We start from the raw sequence: 17,869 nt of genomic DNA on the forward strand, positions 1-17,869 counted from the left end.
GGCATCACATGCATCCTCCCCTCCCCTTCCCACCCCTCTCCTCCTTTCCCCTCCTCCTCTCCCCTCCCCTCCCCTCCCCTCCCCTCCCCTCCCCTCCCCTCCCAAGCAAACCTGAGCACCATGGTTTCCAGACCTGTTTCTAACAAATCAGTAAGCAATCTAGGAAACAAGACTGGGCAGCTACAGCTTAGTTTTTGTCATATATGTGTTCTAGAAGCCCTTGTAGCACCCTCAACAGCTTCTTTGTCTTGGGCCAGCTGGTGGCATAGCAGCTGTTGGACCTGCCCTTGGAGGTGCTTATGTGGACCCAGCACCCATCGCCAGTCACATTGTCAGCGCAGACGCCATAGAAGGTAACAGACAGCTGGGGGATCACTCCTTCCCTTCAGTGCCTGGCATTACCCTCTAAGGGTGGCTTTGAGGGGTCCCAGGGAAGGGTACTTGTCAGCAGCTGATAGGACCTTGTTGGACAGCCTAAGAGTGGCTGGAACCTCTGTCTCTGGTGAATGGATAAGATTTAACCAAACCCACAAGCCCAAAAACAATTCAGGGCTGGTATTCAACTCATGGAGGAACCCTGCATCTGTCCAACCCTACCAAGAGGACATTATTGGATCATTTTGCCTATGTCCAGTTCTGTTCCCTACATGGCCAACCTAATCCTATAATCAAATCTATTTAGGCAGCTTTTAGTGGAGTAGCCTGTGATTGTTGTGCATGGTTAATACAGAACGTGGACACAGAAGGAGCCTCATTACTATTAGAGGCAGACTGCCCAGAAAGTAGCAGGTCTGTGGGATTCTGTGCGGCAGGGCAAAGAGCCACAGGTGGCATGTGAATACCCACATGGCACTGGGCAGCCACTGAGTGACATGTGTTGGGTATAGCCCTGACAGCCTACAGCCCAGCAGTTCTGGCGTTGAATGACATGCTAAAGCAACAACTGAGCCTGACGCAGCAGTTCATCGAGGCCAGCCATCAACTACATGGTTCTCTCCTGCAGTCCCTGGATGGGGACTCATTTCACTACCATACCTTGGAGGAAGCAAAAGAGGTAATTGTGGTACGCAGCTACATCTTCCAGCTGGGGAGGAGAGATCACGTCAGAGATGACTAGATGACTTGAGGCTGGCAGTGGGCTTGGCCGTGTCTGGACTCCGTTAGGCTGGAGCTCCACAGGGACCTGGACACTGTCAAGGAAGGCGTCCTTGTGGCCTTCCCAGACCAGAAGTGTAGCAGCTGCCTCAGGTTCAGCATTTTGTTTCTGAGACAGGGTTTCTCTGTGTAGCCCTGGCTGACCTGGCCAACTCTGAGGCTCTGCCTCCTGAGTGCTGGGACTAAGAGTGTGTGTCACCACCTTGATAATTCTTTTTTTTTTTTCTTTTCCTGAGACAGGGTTTCTCTGTAGCCCTGGAACTTATTTTGTAGACCAGGCTGGCCTTGAACTCAGAAATCCGCCTGCCTCTGCCTCCCGAGTGCTGGGATTAAAGGCGTGCGCCACACCTGGCCGATAATTCTTATTTTTATGCACGTGTTTTGCTGGAGATATATATATATATATATCTCCAGCAAAAAAATATATACATATGCATTAGATCCCCTGGTGCTAGAATTGCAGGCAGTTGTGAACTGCCATGTAGGTAATGGGAACCAAACTTAGGTCTTTTGCCAAGGCAGCACCAAAGCAATCTGTTTAGGTTTTTGTTGTTGTTCTTTTTCATCTTTTGATGTAAGGTCTCAATTTTGTAGCCAGGCAAGTCTCAGCCTCCTTCCAAAGTGATATGGCAGGCATGCACCATCACACCAAGTCAAGTACCAGTTTCATCTTGTCAGAGCACTACTGGGAGTTTGGTCTGAGGATTGATGTCAGATCATTAGACCTAGCAGCCAGTAACTTTACTCCACTTAGTCATCTTGCAGGTTCTACATTTTTTTGTTTTTCGAGACAGGGTTTCTCTGTGTACACCAGGCTGTCCTCGAACTCAGAAATCTGCCTGCCTCTGCCTCCAGGTTCTACATTATTTTTGATGGGTCTTGCTATATAGCCTATGCTGACTTAGAACTTTACTGGAATCCCCGTTATGTGCTGCTTCCACACCCAGTTCACAGTGAGATGTTTAACGTGGCATCTCTGACCATCTTATCTGTATCCAGTGTGGCTTCCCACTCCAGGTCATCTTGAGTGTAGCACTACGGCCTTTCTTGCCTCATTGTGCTTGAGGGCGCCCTGGGGCAGTGTTTCCCAGGCTAAGGCCCAGCACCAGAGTTTCTTGTGTGCATGCATTGTGTTACTTATGGTCTTGTGTCCTACAGTACATCAGATGCCACAGGCCTGCACCCCTGACCATGGAGGCTGCCCTGCAGGAGGTGAGGGAGGAGCTCCAAGTCCCAGCAAGTGAGGCTTGCCTGGGTACCTGTCCACCTCGGAATCAATGACATCCATATGGAGGCAGGCAAGGTTGGGGTTCTCCCTGCTCAATAACAATCATATATGGACTCTACGCTCCCATCTGCCCAGCTGGCTGCTCTGAGGATACAGCATGAGAACAGCTGAGAACCCATCACAGGACAGTGGTGTGGTATGGGGCCATGAGCCAGTTGGACAGACAACATGTGTTAGGCATTCCAATCATCCAAGATGGGACCAGCTGCCCCATGGGAACACTCCATGCCAGGTGCTGAAACAGGTATGAGCCTGGTGCCTGGGCACAGCCTGCATCTATCCAGAGCAGCCTGCACAGTATCTCTCATCCACAGCTAGAGGAAATCTTTTACAAAAGGCTTTATTGGAAGGCAAAACAGTAAAATCCACAATTGTTAACAGCACATGTGTGTCTGCTTGTTTATCCTGAGTCAGACACATCTGAACGTCATAGGTATGGGAAATCTAAAACAAAAATCAAGTGTCTTATATGATACTGAAAAATTGTAGAGGACTCTGCATTTTATTTATAAGAATGTTTCAAAAGTTTGTGTACAAACAATGGCACCAGGCTGCTCCTTCTGGGCCTCACCTCCCCCTCTCTGGGAATGGCTAAGGAACCCAAATTAAATGACAGCACAGGAGGTGCTGGCTGGAGCCCAGCACCCCATGCTCTGTGCTGGAATTGGCTTCTCCAGATAGAAGCCCCAAGCTAAGATGCTGCACTAGATGGAGGAGCTCTGGACACCATCTTCCCTGACCCAAGGGCGCTTAGCCCAGTGTCAGAAGTTATGTCCAGGTAGTAGAGGCAAACAGCTAACATTTGTGGAAAGGGATGATAACAATTAAAGTAACTGATGAACTGAGTCAGGAGTCAGAAAATCCCTGCCTCAGGGGGTCAGTATTCCTTTTTCCTAACACAAAACCAAGTAGAGCCAAACCATAATTCCTTCTGACCTCTACAGCTCAGAGGCTAGGCTATTCTGGTTGCCACGCTCAGTGCAGGCAGCCTTCTCTCTCTGGGCTGTGCAGCACTGTGGGTGGGACTTAGGCTCTGGGCTGGGGGATGGTGGGATGGTGTTGTTTTGCTATCTGGGCACTGCGAGTAGTATCTGCAGCACCTCCTCTAGGGCAAATGCAGGACAAGCCCTCCACACTGCGAAGCTGAAGCCTGTGGTCAGTCTTCCTTCTCTTCTTTTCGAGTCCCAAATGTGGAAACTGTGTGAGAACAGGGATGTCACCTTCACCTTTCGTGCACGAAGCTAAGCCCACCGTGTCCACCCACAACTACTACTCACACTCATCTCGGGCTTTCATGCGGGCAATGAAGGAGTAGCTCTTGTTGCGGCGGTAGTTCTCATAAGGGTCGTCCAGGGCCACACCCACGCCCTTGTACTGGTCCCATTTATCCCGGACGTCACCACCCTTAATGGGATCCTGAATGCCCTGTTCCTTTGCACCAAGGCCACCAGACCCGCTCCAGCCTTCAGAGGGGAAAGAACATATAAGGCAGGGCTGTGGCCATGTTCCCTGGGAGTGGCTACTTGAACCCCCAGCAGGATGCCAACATGTGGTCATGCAGGAAGGGGGCACTGGTCTGGGTATACTCACCCATCTTCACCAGCATTTGATGGCCTTTATTCTCTTCTCCAAGCCTCGAGTCTGGTATGGGAGGCGCTGAATTAGAACCCAGGCCAGCTGCAGAGCTGGAATGAAGAGCTATGTTGTAAGTTGTCAATCCCTACAACAGGCCCCTGACACCAAGAGCCAGTGGTGGGAAGTGTGCCACCCCGCTCTTTAGCAACAGGGGTACGTTTGATAATTCCCACACTTGTTGCTTACGGTGGGGTGGGGCTCCGGGACCTGGAGCGTCGCCGCCTCCCAGGGGAGTATGACTTGGACCTGGACCTGGACCTGGACCTGGAGCGCGAGCGGCTTCTGGAGGAACGTGACCGGCTGCGGCTTCTGTGGGGACAGCAGGATAATGGGGCATGGGCAGGAGCATGCACTCGGGCTTTCTGAGGTCCCCACGTGCCTACCTGGACCTGGAGCGAGAGGAGGAGCGGGACCGAGACCGGGAATGTGAGCGGGAGGAGGAACGTGAGGACTTGGAGGATCGGGAGCTGGAGCGAGATGAGGAGCGGCCTCGGCTTTTGGACCGGCTGCGTGATCTGGAGGGGCCGCTGCAAGGGAATGCCACCGTGAGGACGGCAGTTACAGCAACCACATACCACAATGCCAGCCCCATGATACCAGCACAGCTCACCTGTTTCTCTTCTCCTGGCCCTTGCGCCGCCGTGCTCGCATCTTGGCTCGAAAGAACTCATAGAGGCCATTCTGCTCCCAGCCCTCACTGCATGACATGGTCCCCATGAGAGGCTGGAGTCAGCCCCCAAGGGCCACAGTGGCCAGGAAGGGGTTCCCTACACTAGGAAGCTAACCAGAGGCAGCTGGGGCTCTGCTAGGTGTCCAGCCCCCTTTCCAAATCCCAGGTGACCTCATAAACATGCCCACTGCTGCTGTTAGTGTCTGCCACAGCAGGCTGGATAGCACAGAGCCACCACTCCATGCCCACTGTGGTGTTCAGAGGAAGCAGTTCCTTATCTGCAGGACAGACTTGGAGAGTGAGGCCTCAGCCAGGCCTTAGCACCCAGTGTCCTTACCTGTTCCTTGGCCTGTCATGGGAGGGCGGACTGTAGAAGGCCTCCACAGCTGCGAGTAGCCTCTCACTGGGAGGCATGGGGGGTGGCAGGCGGATGTCTTTGGGGTCCAGAGGCTTGTACTCATGATCCTCCAGCTGTAGGAGAGCATAACTGTTGCCTGGGCCCTGAGGAGTCCTACTTGGCCACCCAGTGGATCTTAGCAACAAGGTAGGAACTCAGCCTGACAAAACCAGCATCCCCTCCCGTGCTTAGCCTCCCAGCCAGGGCCCAGCATCACCTTCACAAGGGGGGCCATTAACCCCGCTGGAAGATCGAAGTAGGGCACATTGGGGACTAGGCTGGGGTCATCATGGTTGATGTGAGGTGGGCCCTGTCGCCGCATGTGGGGAGGCTGGCCATTGAAGCCGTGGGGAGGAGGGCCAAAGTCAGGGTGCTGGGGCCCAGCCCAAGGTGGGTGCTCATTGATCCCAGGGTGTGGCATTCGGTGGCCAGGGTGGTGATGAGGGGGTCCCATGTCTGCAAAACAAAACATTAATCTCTAGCTGGCTGTAGCAGTCAAATTGGGTGAAACCCATTAGGGTTTTGCAAAGGAGTAAGACAGAAGCCAGCACTTGGGGTTTAGAACCTCCCCAGACATGGGTACAGCTAAGGGGATTCAAGCAAGAAGACTGAAGGACCATCACAGCATCCGGTGGCAGCAAGCTGAACTTCCACCTTCTTACTGAGAATGTGCTGAAACCTTCTCTGCCAGGACCTGAGCACTGGTGAGCTAGCAGATGGCCTCAAAGGAACCTTAAAGCTCGGTTCCTGGTGGAATCCAACCCAACTGTCTGGGGTCCTTTGAAGAGAGCAGTGAGGACACAGGCAGAGGGAGGCCAGCCCCGAGCCCAGTGGATCATTCACTGAGACATACCTGTCTGGGGCTTCTGTGTGCAGCTCAGGCTGACAGCAACCGAAAGAGATGAGACACAGGCATAGCTTCAGGCAAGTGAGCAGCCAAGCCAGCATGGCCATGGCAGGAAAATGGTACTTGACTTACAGAGTGGCAAAGTCTGGCTGGCTGCTCCTCCTGGCCTGTGTTGTGTGTCTGGGGCTCCAGGGATGCCTTAAGCACCTCTGGCACGGGGCCTGGCTTCTAGCATGTGTGGGCACGGGGTAGAGGCTATCCCTGTCTGCCTATTCCACACCCACCCTTTGCTTGTCACTTCTACAGCACTGAAAGGCAAATGCAGAGAGGCAGCCAGGAGACACCCCCAGTGGACCTTCCTACACTGCCTACTCACCTGCAGGAAAGTCTCCCTGGGGATAGTCAAAGCGGTGAGGGTAGGGTGGCCGCTCAAAAGGGTGACGAGGTGGGAAGTCATCCTGCATGAAGCGGGGTGGGAACCGGTTGAAGTTGTGGGGATGTGGAGGCTGGTTGAACTGTGGGTGCTGCTGGTGGGGTGGGAACGGCCCACGGAAGTGGGGGGGCCGCTGCATTCTGAAGGGCGGCTCCCGCTGGGCACCACCCCAGGGCGGTGGCTCATGCTGATTGTTCCATGGTCCTTCAAACTGGTTATTCCAATTGGGATCTGGCTGGTTGTTCCACGGAGCATCTCGCTGCCCATTCCAGCCAGGGTCCCCTCGCTGCTCACCCCACATGCCCTCGTGGCTGTTGTTCCAGGGTGGGCAATGGGGTGGTCCACCTTGGTGGTGTGGGTATGGGGGTTGCTCAGGGGGCTGCAAGGCAAAGCACAGACATGAGCACAAGGTCTGGAGTTACCTATCTCACCCTAGGTCCAAATGCACATTTGCACATTCATACATAAAACTGACTATGGCCACTGGGTCCTTATACCTGGACCCAGTACCTTCCTCCCCAAGTCCTAACAGGCACCAGATCCCAACTGGGACATAACACAGGTGCATCCCATACCATGACTCAGAATATCCCAGCATGCTGGACTGTGAGTCTTATACTACCATTCTGCATCATAACCCTACTCGTCCAGAACATTGCCTAAGGTTAGCCTGGAACACCTGTCCTTGTTTCTTTTTCTTTTTTCTTTTTTTGGTTTTTCGAGACAGGGTTTCTCTGTGTAGCCCTGGCTGTCCTGGAACTCACTTTGTAGACCAGGCTGGCCTCGAACTCAGAAATCAGCTTGCCTCTGCCTCCCGAGTGCTGGGATTAAAGGCGTGTGCCACCATGCCCAGCTTGTCCTTGTTTCTTTAGCCAGGTAAACAGATGCATGTGGCTCAAGATATTCCTAGCTACTGCTCAGACCACTTACAGCAGGGATGACAGAATCTTAGATTTGGGACAGGAGTTACACAGGAGAGGTCCTCTGCCACTCCCAAGGCAGCATGCTGCATGACCCATGCTAGGCTGATAGGGTGCTCTTTCAGGCTTCCAAGAGGAGAAGAAGGCTGTAATCCCAATAACAGAAACAATCTCTAAGGTGCCTTGAAGGCAGGATTAGAGAAGCCTGGTCAGTATTAAATAGGCATTGGGGTGGGGTGGAGGTGGCACTCTAGTTCCAGGACAGCCTGGAACCTAATCCTACATCAACTTTCCAAAGACTGGGATTAAACATGCTCCCTTGTCCTGGCTCCAACCCCACTTCTAAGGATGAAATTCCATCTACCTGGACTGCTTACTCACCCCAGACCTCTAGTTTTATTGGTTGAACTGCCACACTGGCTAAGAAACCTCAGTGGACCAGACTTCTAGCCCCCAGATCTTACTGAGCTTACACAATAAGGCCTGTTCCCTACCTCCCTCAGAGGTTCCCATGTGCCCACCCCATAAGGTTCACAGCTGGCACTTCCAGGACATGGGTGCTGTCTACAAGGAGTATCTATCTCATGTCAAGTAAACCTGCTAGTCCTGAAGCTGAAGGGTAGAAGGCTCAGATTTGAGACTTGAAGCTCTTAGGGCAGGGCCACATGCCTGGTACCCATCAGTGTCCTCTACAGTCAAGAGTCACCAGAAAGGCCATATTCAACAGATAAATAGGCCATGCCCTATTGAGGGGAAAGCGTATTACACCTAGATACTCCAGACAATCTCACCTAGCAAATTATAAATTAGTTTTGGTCATGTACCACATGACCGCTGCTGCCCTGTCTACAAGTCTGCTACTCTGAGCCACCCAGAGTCTTGGCACTGCAGCCACCACCTACAGATTCCTAGAGAAGCCCACCACTTCTGATCTTCCTTCAGTCCCTTTATGAGAGACCTGAAAGCTACACTAGTAAAGACAGGCAAACAAGGGCCTGAATAGCCCACATAATGGTAGCACGGAGACAGGGCTTTGCCTATGCTCTACTGTCTTTCAGCTACTATGGCTGTGCCTGCCTGCTGCCCCACAGGTCCTCATTAGGTGCAAGCAGCCCCCCCCCCACCCCCCCAGACAGGGATTCTCTGTATATCCCTGGTTGTCCTGGAACTCGGATCTATAGACCAGGCTGGTCTCCAACTCACAGAGATCTGATTGCCCCTACCTCAAGTGCTGAGATTAAAAGCATGTGACACCACTCCCTGATGTGGGCAGGCTTTTGACTCAGCCATATGTGCATGCCCCAACAGATTTTAGGAAATACCTGCTGTTGACCCCAAGGGGCAACTGGGTGAGGCTGATCAAACCAAGGGGGCTTGTTTGGCGGGATCTGCTCATGGGGGCCAGGACCTCGAGGGCCAGCAGCTGCAGGATCCTGGACACCTGCAGAGGTGTCGTACTCTGAAGAGCCAGGCATCTGGATGGGAGGCTTGTTGTCATCTAACACAGGTGACATACAATAAGAGGCAGCTAGTCAGCAGGAGAGGCTGTTGACCCTCAAGCACCCCCAAGCCAGCCCAGGACAGGACTTGTACTTCCTAAGCTCACTGGAAGCCACCCCTCCAAATGTCACCACCACCCCCCTCTAGAGATCCAAGAGCGGAGGGACATTCTCTATGCTCATGGCATGTCCTGTCTTGTCTATTCACAGAATTATTGAGTTATTTTTTTTGTTTGTTGGTTGTTTTTTTGTTTGTTTGTTTGTTTTTGTTTTTCGAGACAGGGTTTCTCTGTGTAGCCCTGGCTGTCCTGGAACTCACTTTGTAGACCAGGCTGGCCTCAAACTCAGAAATCCGCCTGTCTCTGCCTCCCGAGTGTTGGGATTAATGACGTGCGCCACCACCGCCTGGCAAGAGTTACTTTTTAAGTAACAGCTGTGTGCTTACAGGCATGCACATGGGTGCATGAATGGTGGTCATAGGGCAACTCTTGGCAGCAGGCTCTCTCCTGCGACCCTAGGGCTCAATCCAAGGTCATCAGATCCTGTAAATGAGTTTATGCCTCCTGAGCCATCTCTGGCACCCCATCTGTTTGAGTCTCTCAATGAATTTGGAGCTCACTGACCATTCAAATGAAGTCCTCCACGTGCATGGAAAGCACTTTACTGACTGAGCCATCCCTGTACCCCCAGTTAAACATTTTCACCTCAGTCTTTGGGGGAATAATTTGAGGTACAGTTTAGGCTGGCCTTGAACTTACAGGATTAAGATCACAACCATTAGCTACCATGTATGGCTAGAACTCTTCTGAGATACTGATTCTTGCCTTATATCCCAGTCTGGTCTAAACTCCTCCTGCCTCAGCTTCCTAGCTGCTCATTTCAGATCTTATCCAGGTTTCTTCAGATGTGGTCCTTTACACACATACACATGTACACTAAAACACTAGATATAGGCATGTAACATGTGTGTCTGTCTAGGACTCGGCTCTATGTGTTGAGCCCACTCAGCCCTGGACCATAGTTTCAACCATGCACCAAGTGTGGATTAAGGTGCAAGCCAGTCGGGAGTGTTTACCTGGTTGGACACATAAGCAGATCAATCTTGGCCCAGCAGTGGGCGGGCTGTGGAGCAGGTGTCCAGGAGGGAAGAGTGCTTTCTGTCATTTGGGGAAGTCAGTTTCAAGAGTGGAGGGAACCTCATACCTGGCTGGGTAGTTGGTGGGATGGTGGGGGCAGGTGCTGAGGCTGGTGGTGGTGCTGGTGGTGGGGGTGTGGCCTTCACATCTGCTTCCATCTGAGGCAGCTGAATCTGTGGCTGTGGCTGTGGCTGCGGCTGCTGCTGCTGCTGTTGTTGCTGCTGCTGCTGCTGCTGGGCTAAGCTGCTGACGAACTCTTCATGCTGTGTCTTGAGGCTCTGGATCTGCTGCTGGAAGGCCAGCTGCACAGGCTGCACCACTGACGAGTACTCATTGATGAGAGTCGCCTGGTGGGGAAGAACAGGAGCACTGCCACTAAGGACACCAGCCCAGGATCCCAAGAGCCAAAGGCTGTGTGTGATGCAGCCCGACTCATCGATGAAAACAATAGTGGGCAGTTTTAAACGTCCTGATGATGGGTAGCTCCCGCTGTGTGATGCTCACCTGATACTGACCAAGTCCCAGGGCAGGGCTCTGCAGTTGCTGAATGATGGAGTCATCAAAGTAGCCGTTCTTTTCCCAGAGCTGCAGGAGCTGGTGCAGAGGGAGACTTGTTAAACAGAGCTCACATCACCCAGCCACCTGCCTGCCCAACCACCCAGCCCCAGCAGCCCCATACCCGGGCAATCTTCTGCTGTTTGTCCTCCTCCACAGCCAGGAAGCTGGTGCAATAGATGGGTACTACCACCTTCTGCAAGGCAGCCAGCAGCTCCCGGGCCTGCTTGCGCTGGCTGTGAGGGAGAGACCTTCCGCGCGTCAGGGCCCTGGGGCAGGACCCAGCCACGCACCCGTTACCATGCGGCTGTGGCCACAGCACCCTCTCCTCAGGAAATGCCCCCCACCCCAAACCAGAGGGCAACAGCAAGACTATCTACAGTGTAGGTGCCTTGTCTTAGGAGACAGGTAGAGGCAGAGTGTACACTCCAGGGCTATTCAGAACAAGACCTTCACTATTAGAAGGACTCATTAGAGCCCTTGCATGTGTGTAAAGGGTGAAATTGGGCCGTTGTGGTTAGGACCTGGTCACTACTATGCACAAGCAGGTTCAACAATCTGCTCAGAAGGGATTCCCCAGCCTCATAGGGCCACTGAGAAAGCTACCGGGAGCCTAACCACCCATGAGGATTGTGGTCAACACAAGGCACAGCATTTGCCTACCAGGTGCCAAGGCCCTGGCTTCCATGCTCAGTGCCACTGAGAGGGGATAAAGGGAAAGAAGCAGCCAAAGGCAGCCCTTCCAGCTGTGCAGTATTCAGGCCTCGGGAGTAGTAGTGGCTCAGCAAGACAGCCCATATGCAGACCCAGGAAAGGTGCAGGCAGGGACTAATAGCTTCAGCTCCCACAGCTGAGGTCAAAGGGCAGCAAGAGTTGGCCAGGAGGTAGGCAAGGGAAGGCAGTGCAGGTCAGAGCTTTGTGTGAGCCGAGTGAGGAGTGTCCCAGGGAGTGGGAGAGAGGCCATCTGCGCAGAGGCCCTACCTAAGAGGCAGGAGCAAGACACCTTGAGAGGAAATAGAGTACAAAGCAGGAGGGTGTGGACACAGCCTGACAAGGAGGGGTCGCATGAAGATAGTTAGGGAGAAAGATACCAGCTTCTCCTGCTCTCATGGGAGCCATATATACTTATCAACTGTCCTAGCCTCAAGATCATGCTGAAAGCCAGAGGGCAGCCAGCCCAGCTGACTGTTGGCATGTGTCACTAGCATGGGACCTTTGCACCTGTCTCTGACCAGAGTTCTGGACTCTGTTTTCCTTCATCAACTTCACCCGCTGGCCATGCAAAGACACACCTACCAGGCCCCAGGAGGCTGGAGCCAAATACAATGCAAAGAGAAGACTGATGGAGAGAGGATCAGCAAAGGTAGCCCTAAGACATGGAAGAGCAGACAGTGCATCGGCCAGGTGTCTGGCTATGCAGACCGAAGCAGACACATGATGGCTACAGAGGCAGAGAGGAGGCAGCAGTGCCCAAGGCCTGCCTTGTGGGGTGCCAGCCACTGTCCTGGGAGTACAAGCAGTGAACCAGTGTGCAAGTGCAGCAAGGGTGGAAACTGGAGGAGTTGGGGGTCCCTGACAGGTGTGGGCTCTGGACCAAGTGGTCAAGTACTTACCAGTGGTGCAGCACGTCATTGATCAGATAGATGAGGTGTAGCCGCAGCTCGAAGTGTGCGCCATCAGCAGTGATGCGGTTGCGCAGGTGGCCTGCCATCAGCTCACAGTGTGGTGGGGACTTAGCATTGCTGAACATCCAGTTCTTCCCAGCCTGAGAGTCAGTCCAGGGTGAGTGGGTGGTCAGTCGGGCAGGCGACGACACCCCCACCCCATACTGAGCCTCACCGAGATGGCATCCTTTGTGCAGGTGTCAATGATGGGCTGTAGCAGGTTGTCAAACTCGCTCATGTCCAGTTGTGTCTCTTCCAGCAGCTTCTGCATTTGCTGTTCCACTGCATGTGCCACGGCTGTCGTTACTTGCTCCTGGGAAAACCACAAGGGACAGGTGGTATGAGCAGGGCCCTTGCACAAACACTGGTATCGTCCATCATCACAGCAGGCAAGGCAGCCTGGCCTAAGCTAACAGGAAAATGTGAAGGAGGCAGGGTGCTCATGGATCACCTAAGCAGAGCAAGGCAGGGGGTAAAGGCTAACACATGTGCCTGTGACCATTTGGGAGGCTGAGGGCAGCTTGGGGAGATGCTATCTCAAAACCAAACCAAACCAATCTAAACACAAGCAAGTAAATAGTAGGTATAGGTCACCAAGAGTAGAGGCTGGTTCTGCTGTCTAAGACCTAACTGTCCAGACTATGACTGATGGTAAACATCCATGCATGATATGTGATGGTGGTAAGCAAGGAAACCCTGAGTGGGGCTGGCACTCAGGTCTGTATGTCTTCTCTCCTTTCATTTCAGGTAGCTCATCCCTATAGAATTTGGCAACAGAACCAACCTAAAAGATGGGGCCAATAATGCCCCTCCCTACTCATTAAGAATGGTAGGTACCTAAGCCGCCATGTGTTGGCATCCACAATGGGTACAAGTCCACTGAGCGATGCCTGTGGATGACCCACAGACCTACTGGAAGGTGACTCCAGGGTCACTGACAGTACATGCAGGCATACCTGGCGCAGGGCCAGCAGGTGCTGTTCCTGCTGCTGGAGACTCCACTGGCTCTGTTGGATGAGCTCGTCCATTGATGGGGTGCCCTGGGCCGGAGTGAGGGACGCTGTGGGAGCCAGCGGAGGTTGTGGCAGAGGGGGCATGGCTGAGGTGGGCTCCAGCTCTGGGGCCTGCTGCTTGCAGATTACTAGCAGGAAAGAGATGGGCCTTGTGAGCTCAGGGGGTGCCCCAGGTTCCTTTTGGTGATCCATCAGGTTGCCCTCCAGAGAGAGGACCTGATGGATCCACTGTCCACCGCACACGGCCATCCTGCCCAAGCTTCCCTGTTGTGCTTGATCTCACTGTCCCAAGACAGGCTGACCCTTCCATCTTCCCTTCTCATGCAGGCCTGACCAAGCTACTATGCACTGCAAGCTATGACCAGGGCTGGAGATGTGGCACCTCTCCCAAGGTGTGTCTGTCCCAAGCCACTGGATCCTAATCTCCCCTTCACTCAAGACAGCCAGCATTCTGGAGGTCTGGCCAGTACACATAGGGCTGGAGTGCCCCCAAGACCAGCCCCACCTCTTGTGGCTTGTGGTGACCGTCCCAATCTGCAGCCTTTGGACTAGCTTGAATCACCAGCAACACCCTGGTATGACTGTATATGAGGCTGGCATGTACCCAGATAAGGTCTCTGGAGAGGAAGGCCCCTACTCACAGGTACGACTTTAACAATATGGCCTCCTTACTCTCTACTTTTAGGCCCTGCCTGCCTCAACTGAACATAGCCACACTCTTAGGAGCCTAAGACTCATCAAAACAAATGACTTTGGATAAAAGCAAAGAAAGACAGTGTCACCTAGGCTTTAATGGCACCCTACATGTCTGCCTGGTTCATACTGGTTCATAAGCTCCAGATCCCATATTCCTTTTGGAAGCTCCACTTTGGAGGTGTCACCATGGGCCATTGGGCTTTCACAGACTTAGGCCTCTCAAAGTCCCTGCACTGCCTCCCAGTCGAGTATAGCAAGCCACTCAGATGAGCGGTATACATACCCTCACACTAGTCAACAGCATGCCAACTACATGCACTCTTCCACATCACTGCTATCGATCTGCCTTTGCGTGTATCACACCTAATAGGAAACTGTGTTCTACACCAGAACAGGCCTCTACCACAGCAGTCAGAGTGGCTTGTGAGCAGCCTTGAGTGTCAATTGCTATGGAACAAGCAACACCCTACAGCTCACATTTTTATTGTACTTTACAAAAACAAGACCATGATAGGAGTAGAATTTTTTTTTTTTTTAAACTAGAAAAGTTTTCTTTGTGTAGACTGTCTTAGAAACTCTCTGTAGCTGGGCAGTGGTGGTGCATGCCTTTAATTCCAGCACTTAGGAAGCAGAGGCAGGTAGATTTCTGAGGTCTCGCCCAGCCTGGTCTATTAAGTGAGTTCCAGGATAGGCAGGGCTACACAGAGAAACCCTGTCTCAAAAACCAACCAACCGGGGCTGGTGAGATGGCTCAGTGGGTAAGAGCACCCGACTGCTCTTCCGAAGGTTCAGAGTTCAAATCCCAGCAACCACATGGTGGCTCACAACCATCTGTAACAAGATCTGACTCCCTCTTCTGGAGTGTCTGAAGACAGCTACGGTGTACTTACATATAATAATAAATAAATCTTTAAAAAAAAAAAAAAAGAAGAAGAAAACCAACCAACCAAACAAACAAAAAAGGGAAAAAAACTCTCTGTAGACCAAGCTAGCCTTAACTCAAGAGATTCACCTGCCTCTGTCCCCCGAGTGCAGGGATTAAAGGTATGTACCACCACACCCAGCTGACTAGTGCTTTACCACAATTCTTACAAAATGTCATTCTAGAACAGTCCTGGGTTTAGTTGACCTGAAGCCCTTTCTGAGCCTTGTTACTTCTAAGCAATGCTCATAGCTCCTCAGCAAAGCAGGTCCTCTCTACTGCGTATCTCCCTTGTGTCTAAACCCAATCTCTCTTGACTTCCACCACCCACCACCCTCAGCCTGCCTTGTCCCTGTCATGTCCAATATATTCATTCTACTGTGCTATGGCTGGCAGAATGTCCTCTTGTCTCCCAATCCCTAATGTGCCAAAGCTTACATGTATTCTCCATTTCCAGGTATGTTTTTTTTTTTCATTTTTTATTAGGTATTTAGCTCATTTACATTTCCAATGCTATACCAAAAGTCCCCCATACCCACCCACCCCCAGGTATGGTTTTAAGTTGAAAGCCTAAACAAGTGACTGTACAGGGGTGGGCACAGGCTTCCTGTATAGGGATATATAATAAGGCACGGTCTAAACTCCTTTCACTTACCATCCCTTACCCATCCTCAATGGCTCTACCTTCGACCTCTCCCACTTCCATGTTCATGATCACCACCTTTCCTAATTCCAGTCTGTCCACTAGAACACACTGCTGGAATCTGTTTCAACCGCCATCAGCTTTAGGATGGCTATGAACTTGGTGCTCTGGGGCTAAGGAATGACCTCTCTAAACACGCATGAGGACACAGACACTCTGATGGTGATGTCAACCTCTACCACAACTGAATAGGAACCAAAACCTTATGATCAATAGACTCTAGTCCTACCCCTCCTTGGCATATGAAAAACCCCTCAGTTCACATGTGTGATGTCTCCTCTCTGAATACATACCTTCTTCAAGTCCCTGTGCTCCATGGGCTCAAGTCTGCCTGCCCTACAAGCTTTCTATCAACCACCTACAATACATTGCTGGAGTATAACCAAGTATGTTTGGCATCAAAGAGGACTGTAGCTCAGCCACTATCACTCTGACTACTCATTGGCTTTGCAAGTCCAGACACTTATTTCCACAGTTTATTCAGAGACTAGAGAGCTACCCTAGATATGACAGATGTGAGTTCTGCTCTCAGAAACCATAAAATCTGCTGTTACTATTCAAAGCTTGGGTATGCTGAAAAGCTGATGCAGGAAGGCTGCTTTGAACTGGAAGCTAGGCTGGATAACATACTGCCAGGCCAACCTGGGATATGGTGTGAGGCCCTTAAAGACCAGCTGTGCTTCTTCACTCATTTTCCTTTTTCTTTTGTTTTTTTTTTTTTTTTTTTTTAGGCAGTCTATGTAGTCTTGCCTGTACTGGAACTTGTACAATCAGTTGGCCACAAACTCACAGAGATCGACCTGCCTTTGCCTTCTAAGTGTTGAGATTAAAGCGGTGGTCCCATCATCCCTGGCTCTAAACTTTTTATTATTTCTATTATTTTTAATCATATTTTTCTTGATGTTTAAATCTAGTTTACAAAACTAGCTCTAGAACAGTCAGGACTACACAGAGAAACCCTATCTCGAAAGCAAAAAAAAAAAAAAAAAAAAAAGGAAAAGAAAAACGTTGCAAAAACTAAAGGGAAAGCTTTTTGATCTATGCACCTGAAATGCAGAAAGCTATGGTCTCAGCCTGCAGAAAGGCTGCACAGTTTGCACAGTTCCCACCTTCCTGCAGATCCGCAATTGCCTCTGCAAAGACCACCCAGGGACCACTCCCGACCCAAAAGCCTGGATAGAGAATATATGATAGTCTCTCCTTATGACACACAGATCCAGCAGTCTATCTTGGTACAGGGCTCCGGGTAGGACAGAAGAACGGCTGCTCTGCTCTGCAGAGGAAACTTGCAACTCTAAAGAAATTGGCTGCGGCGGGGCCCGCATTGAACCCCGAGGCGGCTGAGGGCCTGAGGGGAACTCACGCTGTTGCTGCTCCAGTGCCAGCTTGCACTTGTAGTAACTGTAGAACTCGCCTCCAAACAGAAACGAGAACTTAGGGTTGTCCTTCTGCTTCTCCATCGTCATTTTCTCGAACTCGGGTCCGTTGCGAGCCACAAACTGAGCGAGCTTATCGATGACATTTCGAAGCTCCTGATCTGCAAAACAGAGGAAAAGGCGTCAGTGGGGGCAGCCTGACCCGGGGACCAGGCCGGGGTCCTCTGGGGCGGGCCACTGCAAGGCGGTGGTGTACGGGTCCTGACTAGGGCCAAGCGCGCGCCAGGAATGCGGGGAACCACGGAGAGGCCGAGGGAGGAGCGGCGAGGCCGCAGCGCGCTCCGTCACTGGCCCGGCAACGCGAGGAGGCACGGCTGGCCGGCGGGGGCACACGAGAAGAACCCAACGACCTCAGCTCAGGGACCGGCCTCACCATCTGGCGGCATCGGCATCTCCATGGCTGCAGCCACTGGCAACGTCCTCCGCCGCCTCACGATCGCTTACCAGCACCGGCCACAGAAGCCGGCCGGAAGTGGCGCGAAGGGCGACGTTTACGACGGCCTCGCGGGCCGCTTCGCGCGCCATTTACGGCTGTCGCTGGGAAACACCGGAAGTGAAGACCGGAGGAGGGCGGGAAGGGACTGCGTGAGGACTCCAGAGAAGGATGGCCTAGTGAGACGCATGCGCGTGAGCCTCTTTGCGCATGCGGCGGCCCGGCCGCTGTTCCCCGACGCGCTGGAGCGTGAGAAGCTGCGCCGGCGGTACTCTGGGTTTCTGCTGCGTTCTTGCGAACGCGTGCACTCCCAGGCCTCTGCGTCTTTCACATCCTTTTACGCCATCCAGAAGGCGGGATCGGCAGGTGATGGTTTTGGCGAATCACACCTCACTCGGCTCCTGTTCCGATATGCTCCTTCTGGGTAAGAATTTTGAGCATTGGGGCTCCACAACATCACATCAGAC

At 52.3% G+C, this 17,869-nt stretch overlaps 2 protein-coding genes and 1 non-coding gene across 7 annotated transcripts in view; 1 reads left to right on the top strand and 2 right to left on the bottom strand.

Annotated features, from left to right (window-relative positions):
- The window catches only part of 1700030K09Rik (RIKEN cDNA 1700030K09 gene), a 16,662-nt gene extending 13,836 nt beyond the window's left edge, over positions 1–2,826 (top strand). For 3 of the 4 annotated variants that reach the window (NM_028170.2, XM_006509750.3, XM_011242328.3), the window contains exons 6-8: positions 258–353; positions 888–1,054; positions 2,314–2,826. In NM_028170.2, coding sequence (NP_082446.2) covers positions 258–353; positions 888–1,054; positions 2,314–2,436 — 386 coding nt within the window. In that variant the 3' untranslated portion in view covers positions 2,437–2,826. Of the gene's footprint in view, positions 1–214; positions 354–887; positions 1,055–2,313 lie in introns of all 4 variants that reach the window. The other variant, XR_870463.2, reaches the window with a different exon arrangement.
- Positions 2,768–17,518, bottom strand: Cherp (calcium homeostasis endoplasmic reticulum protein). Of its 2 annotated transcripts, none has more exons than NM_138585.3 (18): positions 17,343–17,518; positions 16,897–17,070; positions 13,156–13,340; positions 12,375–12,512; positions 12,149–12,300; positions 10,660–10,771; positions 10,485–10,574; positions 10,048–10,327; positions 8,668–8,843; positions 6,369–6,804; positions 5,363–5,601; positions 5,086–5,219; positions 4,689–4,775; positions 4,462–4,605; positions 4,265–4,387; positions 4,034–4,128; positions 3,721–3,906; positions 2,768–3,640 (listed from the first exon to the last, which is right to left on the bottom strand). In NM_138585.3, the coding sequence occupies exons 1-18, from the start codon at positions 17,365–17,367 to the stop codon at positions 3,600–3,602; spliced, it is 2,817 nt and encodes a 938-aa protein (NP_613051.3). In that variant the 5' UTR covers positions 17,368–17,518; the 3' UTR covers positions 2,768–3,599. The 2 variants fall into 2 exon arrangements, with proteins under 2 accessions (NP_613051.3, NP_001345953.1); NM_001359024.1 differs by having other exon boundaries at positions 10,660–10,804.
- Positions 12,301–12,374, bottom strand: Mir7068 (microRNA 7068). Its single transcript, NR_106036.1, has one exon. It is a non-coding gene; the product is annotated as a microRNA 7068 (primary transcript).
- Positions 17,519–17,869: the final 351 nt, after the last annotated feature.

This window comes from Mus musculus, chromosome 8 (genome assembly GCF_000001635.26).
Source record: "Mus musculus strain C57BL/6J chromosome 8, GRCm38.p6 C57BL/6J".
Classification (NCBI taxonomy): Eukaryota; Metazoa; Chordata; class Mammalia; order Rodentia; family Muridae; genus Mus; species Mus musculus.

Coding starts and splice junctions, on each gene's coding strand:
- Cherp (NM_001359024.1), bottom strand. CDS start 17,367: ATGGAGATGCCGATGCCGCCAGATG. Junction 6,805..8,667: donor CCCCTTGGGGTCAACAGCAG/GTATTTCCTAAA, acceptor TTTGCCTTGCAG/CCCCCTGAGCAACCCCCATA. Junction 5,602..6,368: donor CCAGGGAGACTTTCCTGCAG/GTGAGTAGGCAG, acceptor TTTGTTTTGCAG/ACATGGGACCCCCTCATCAC.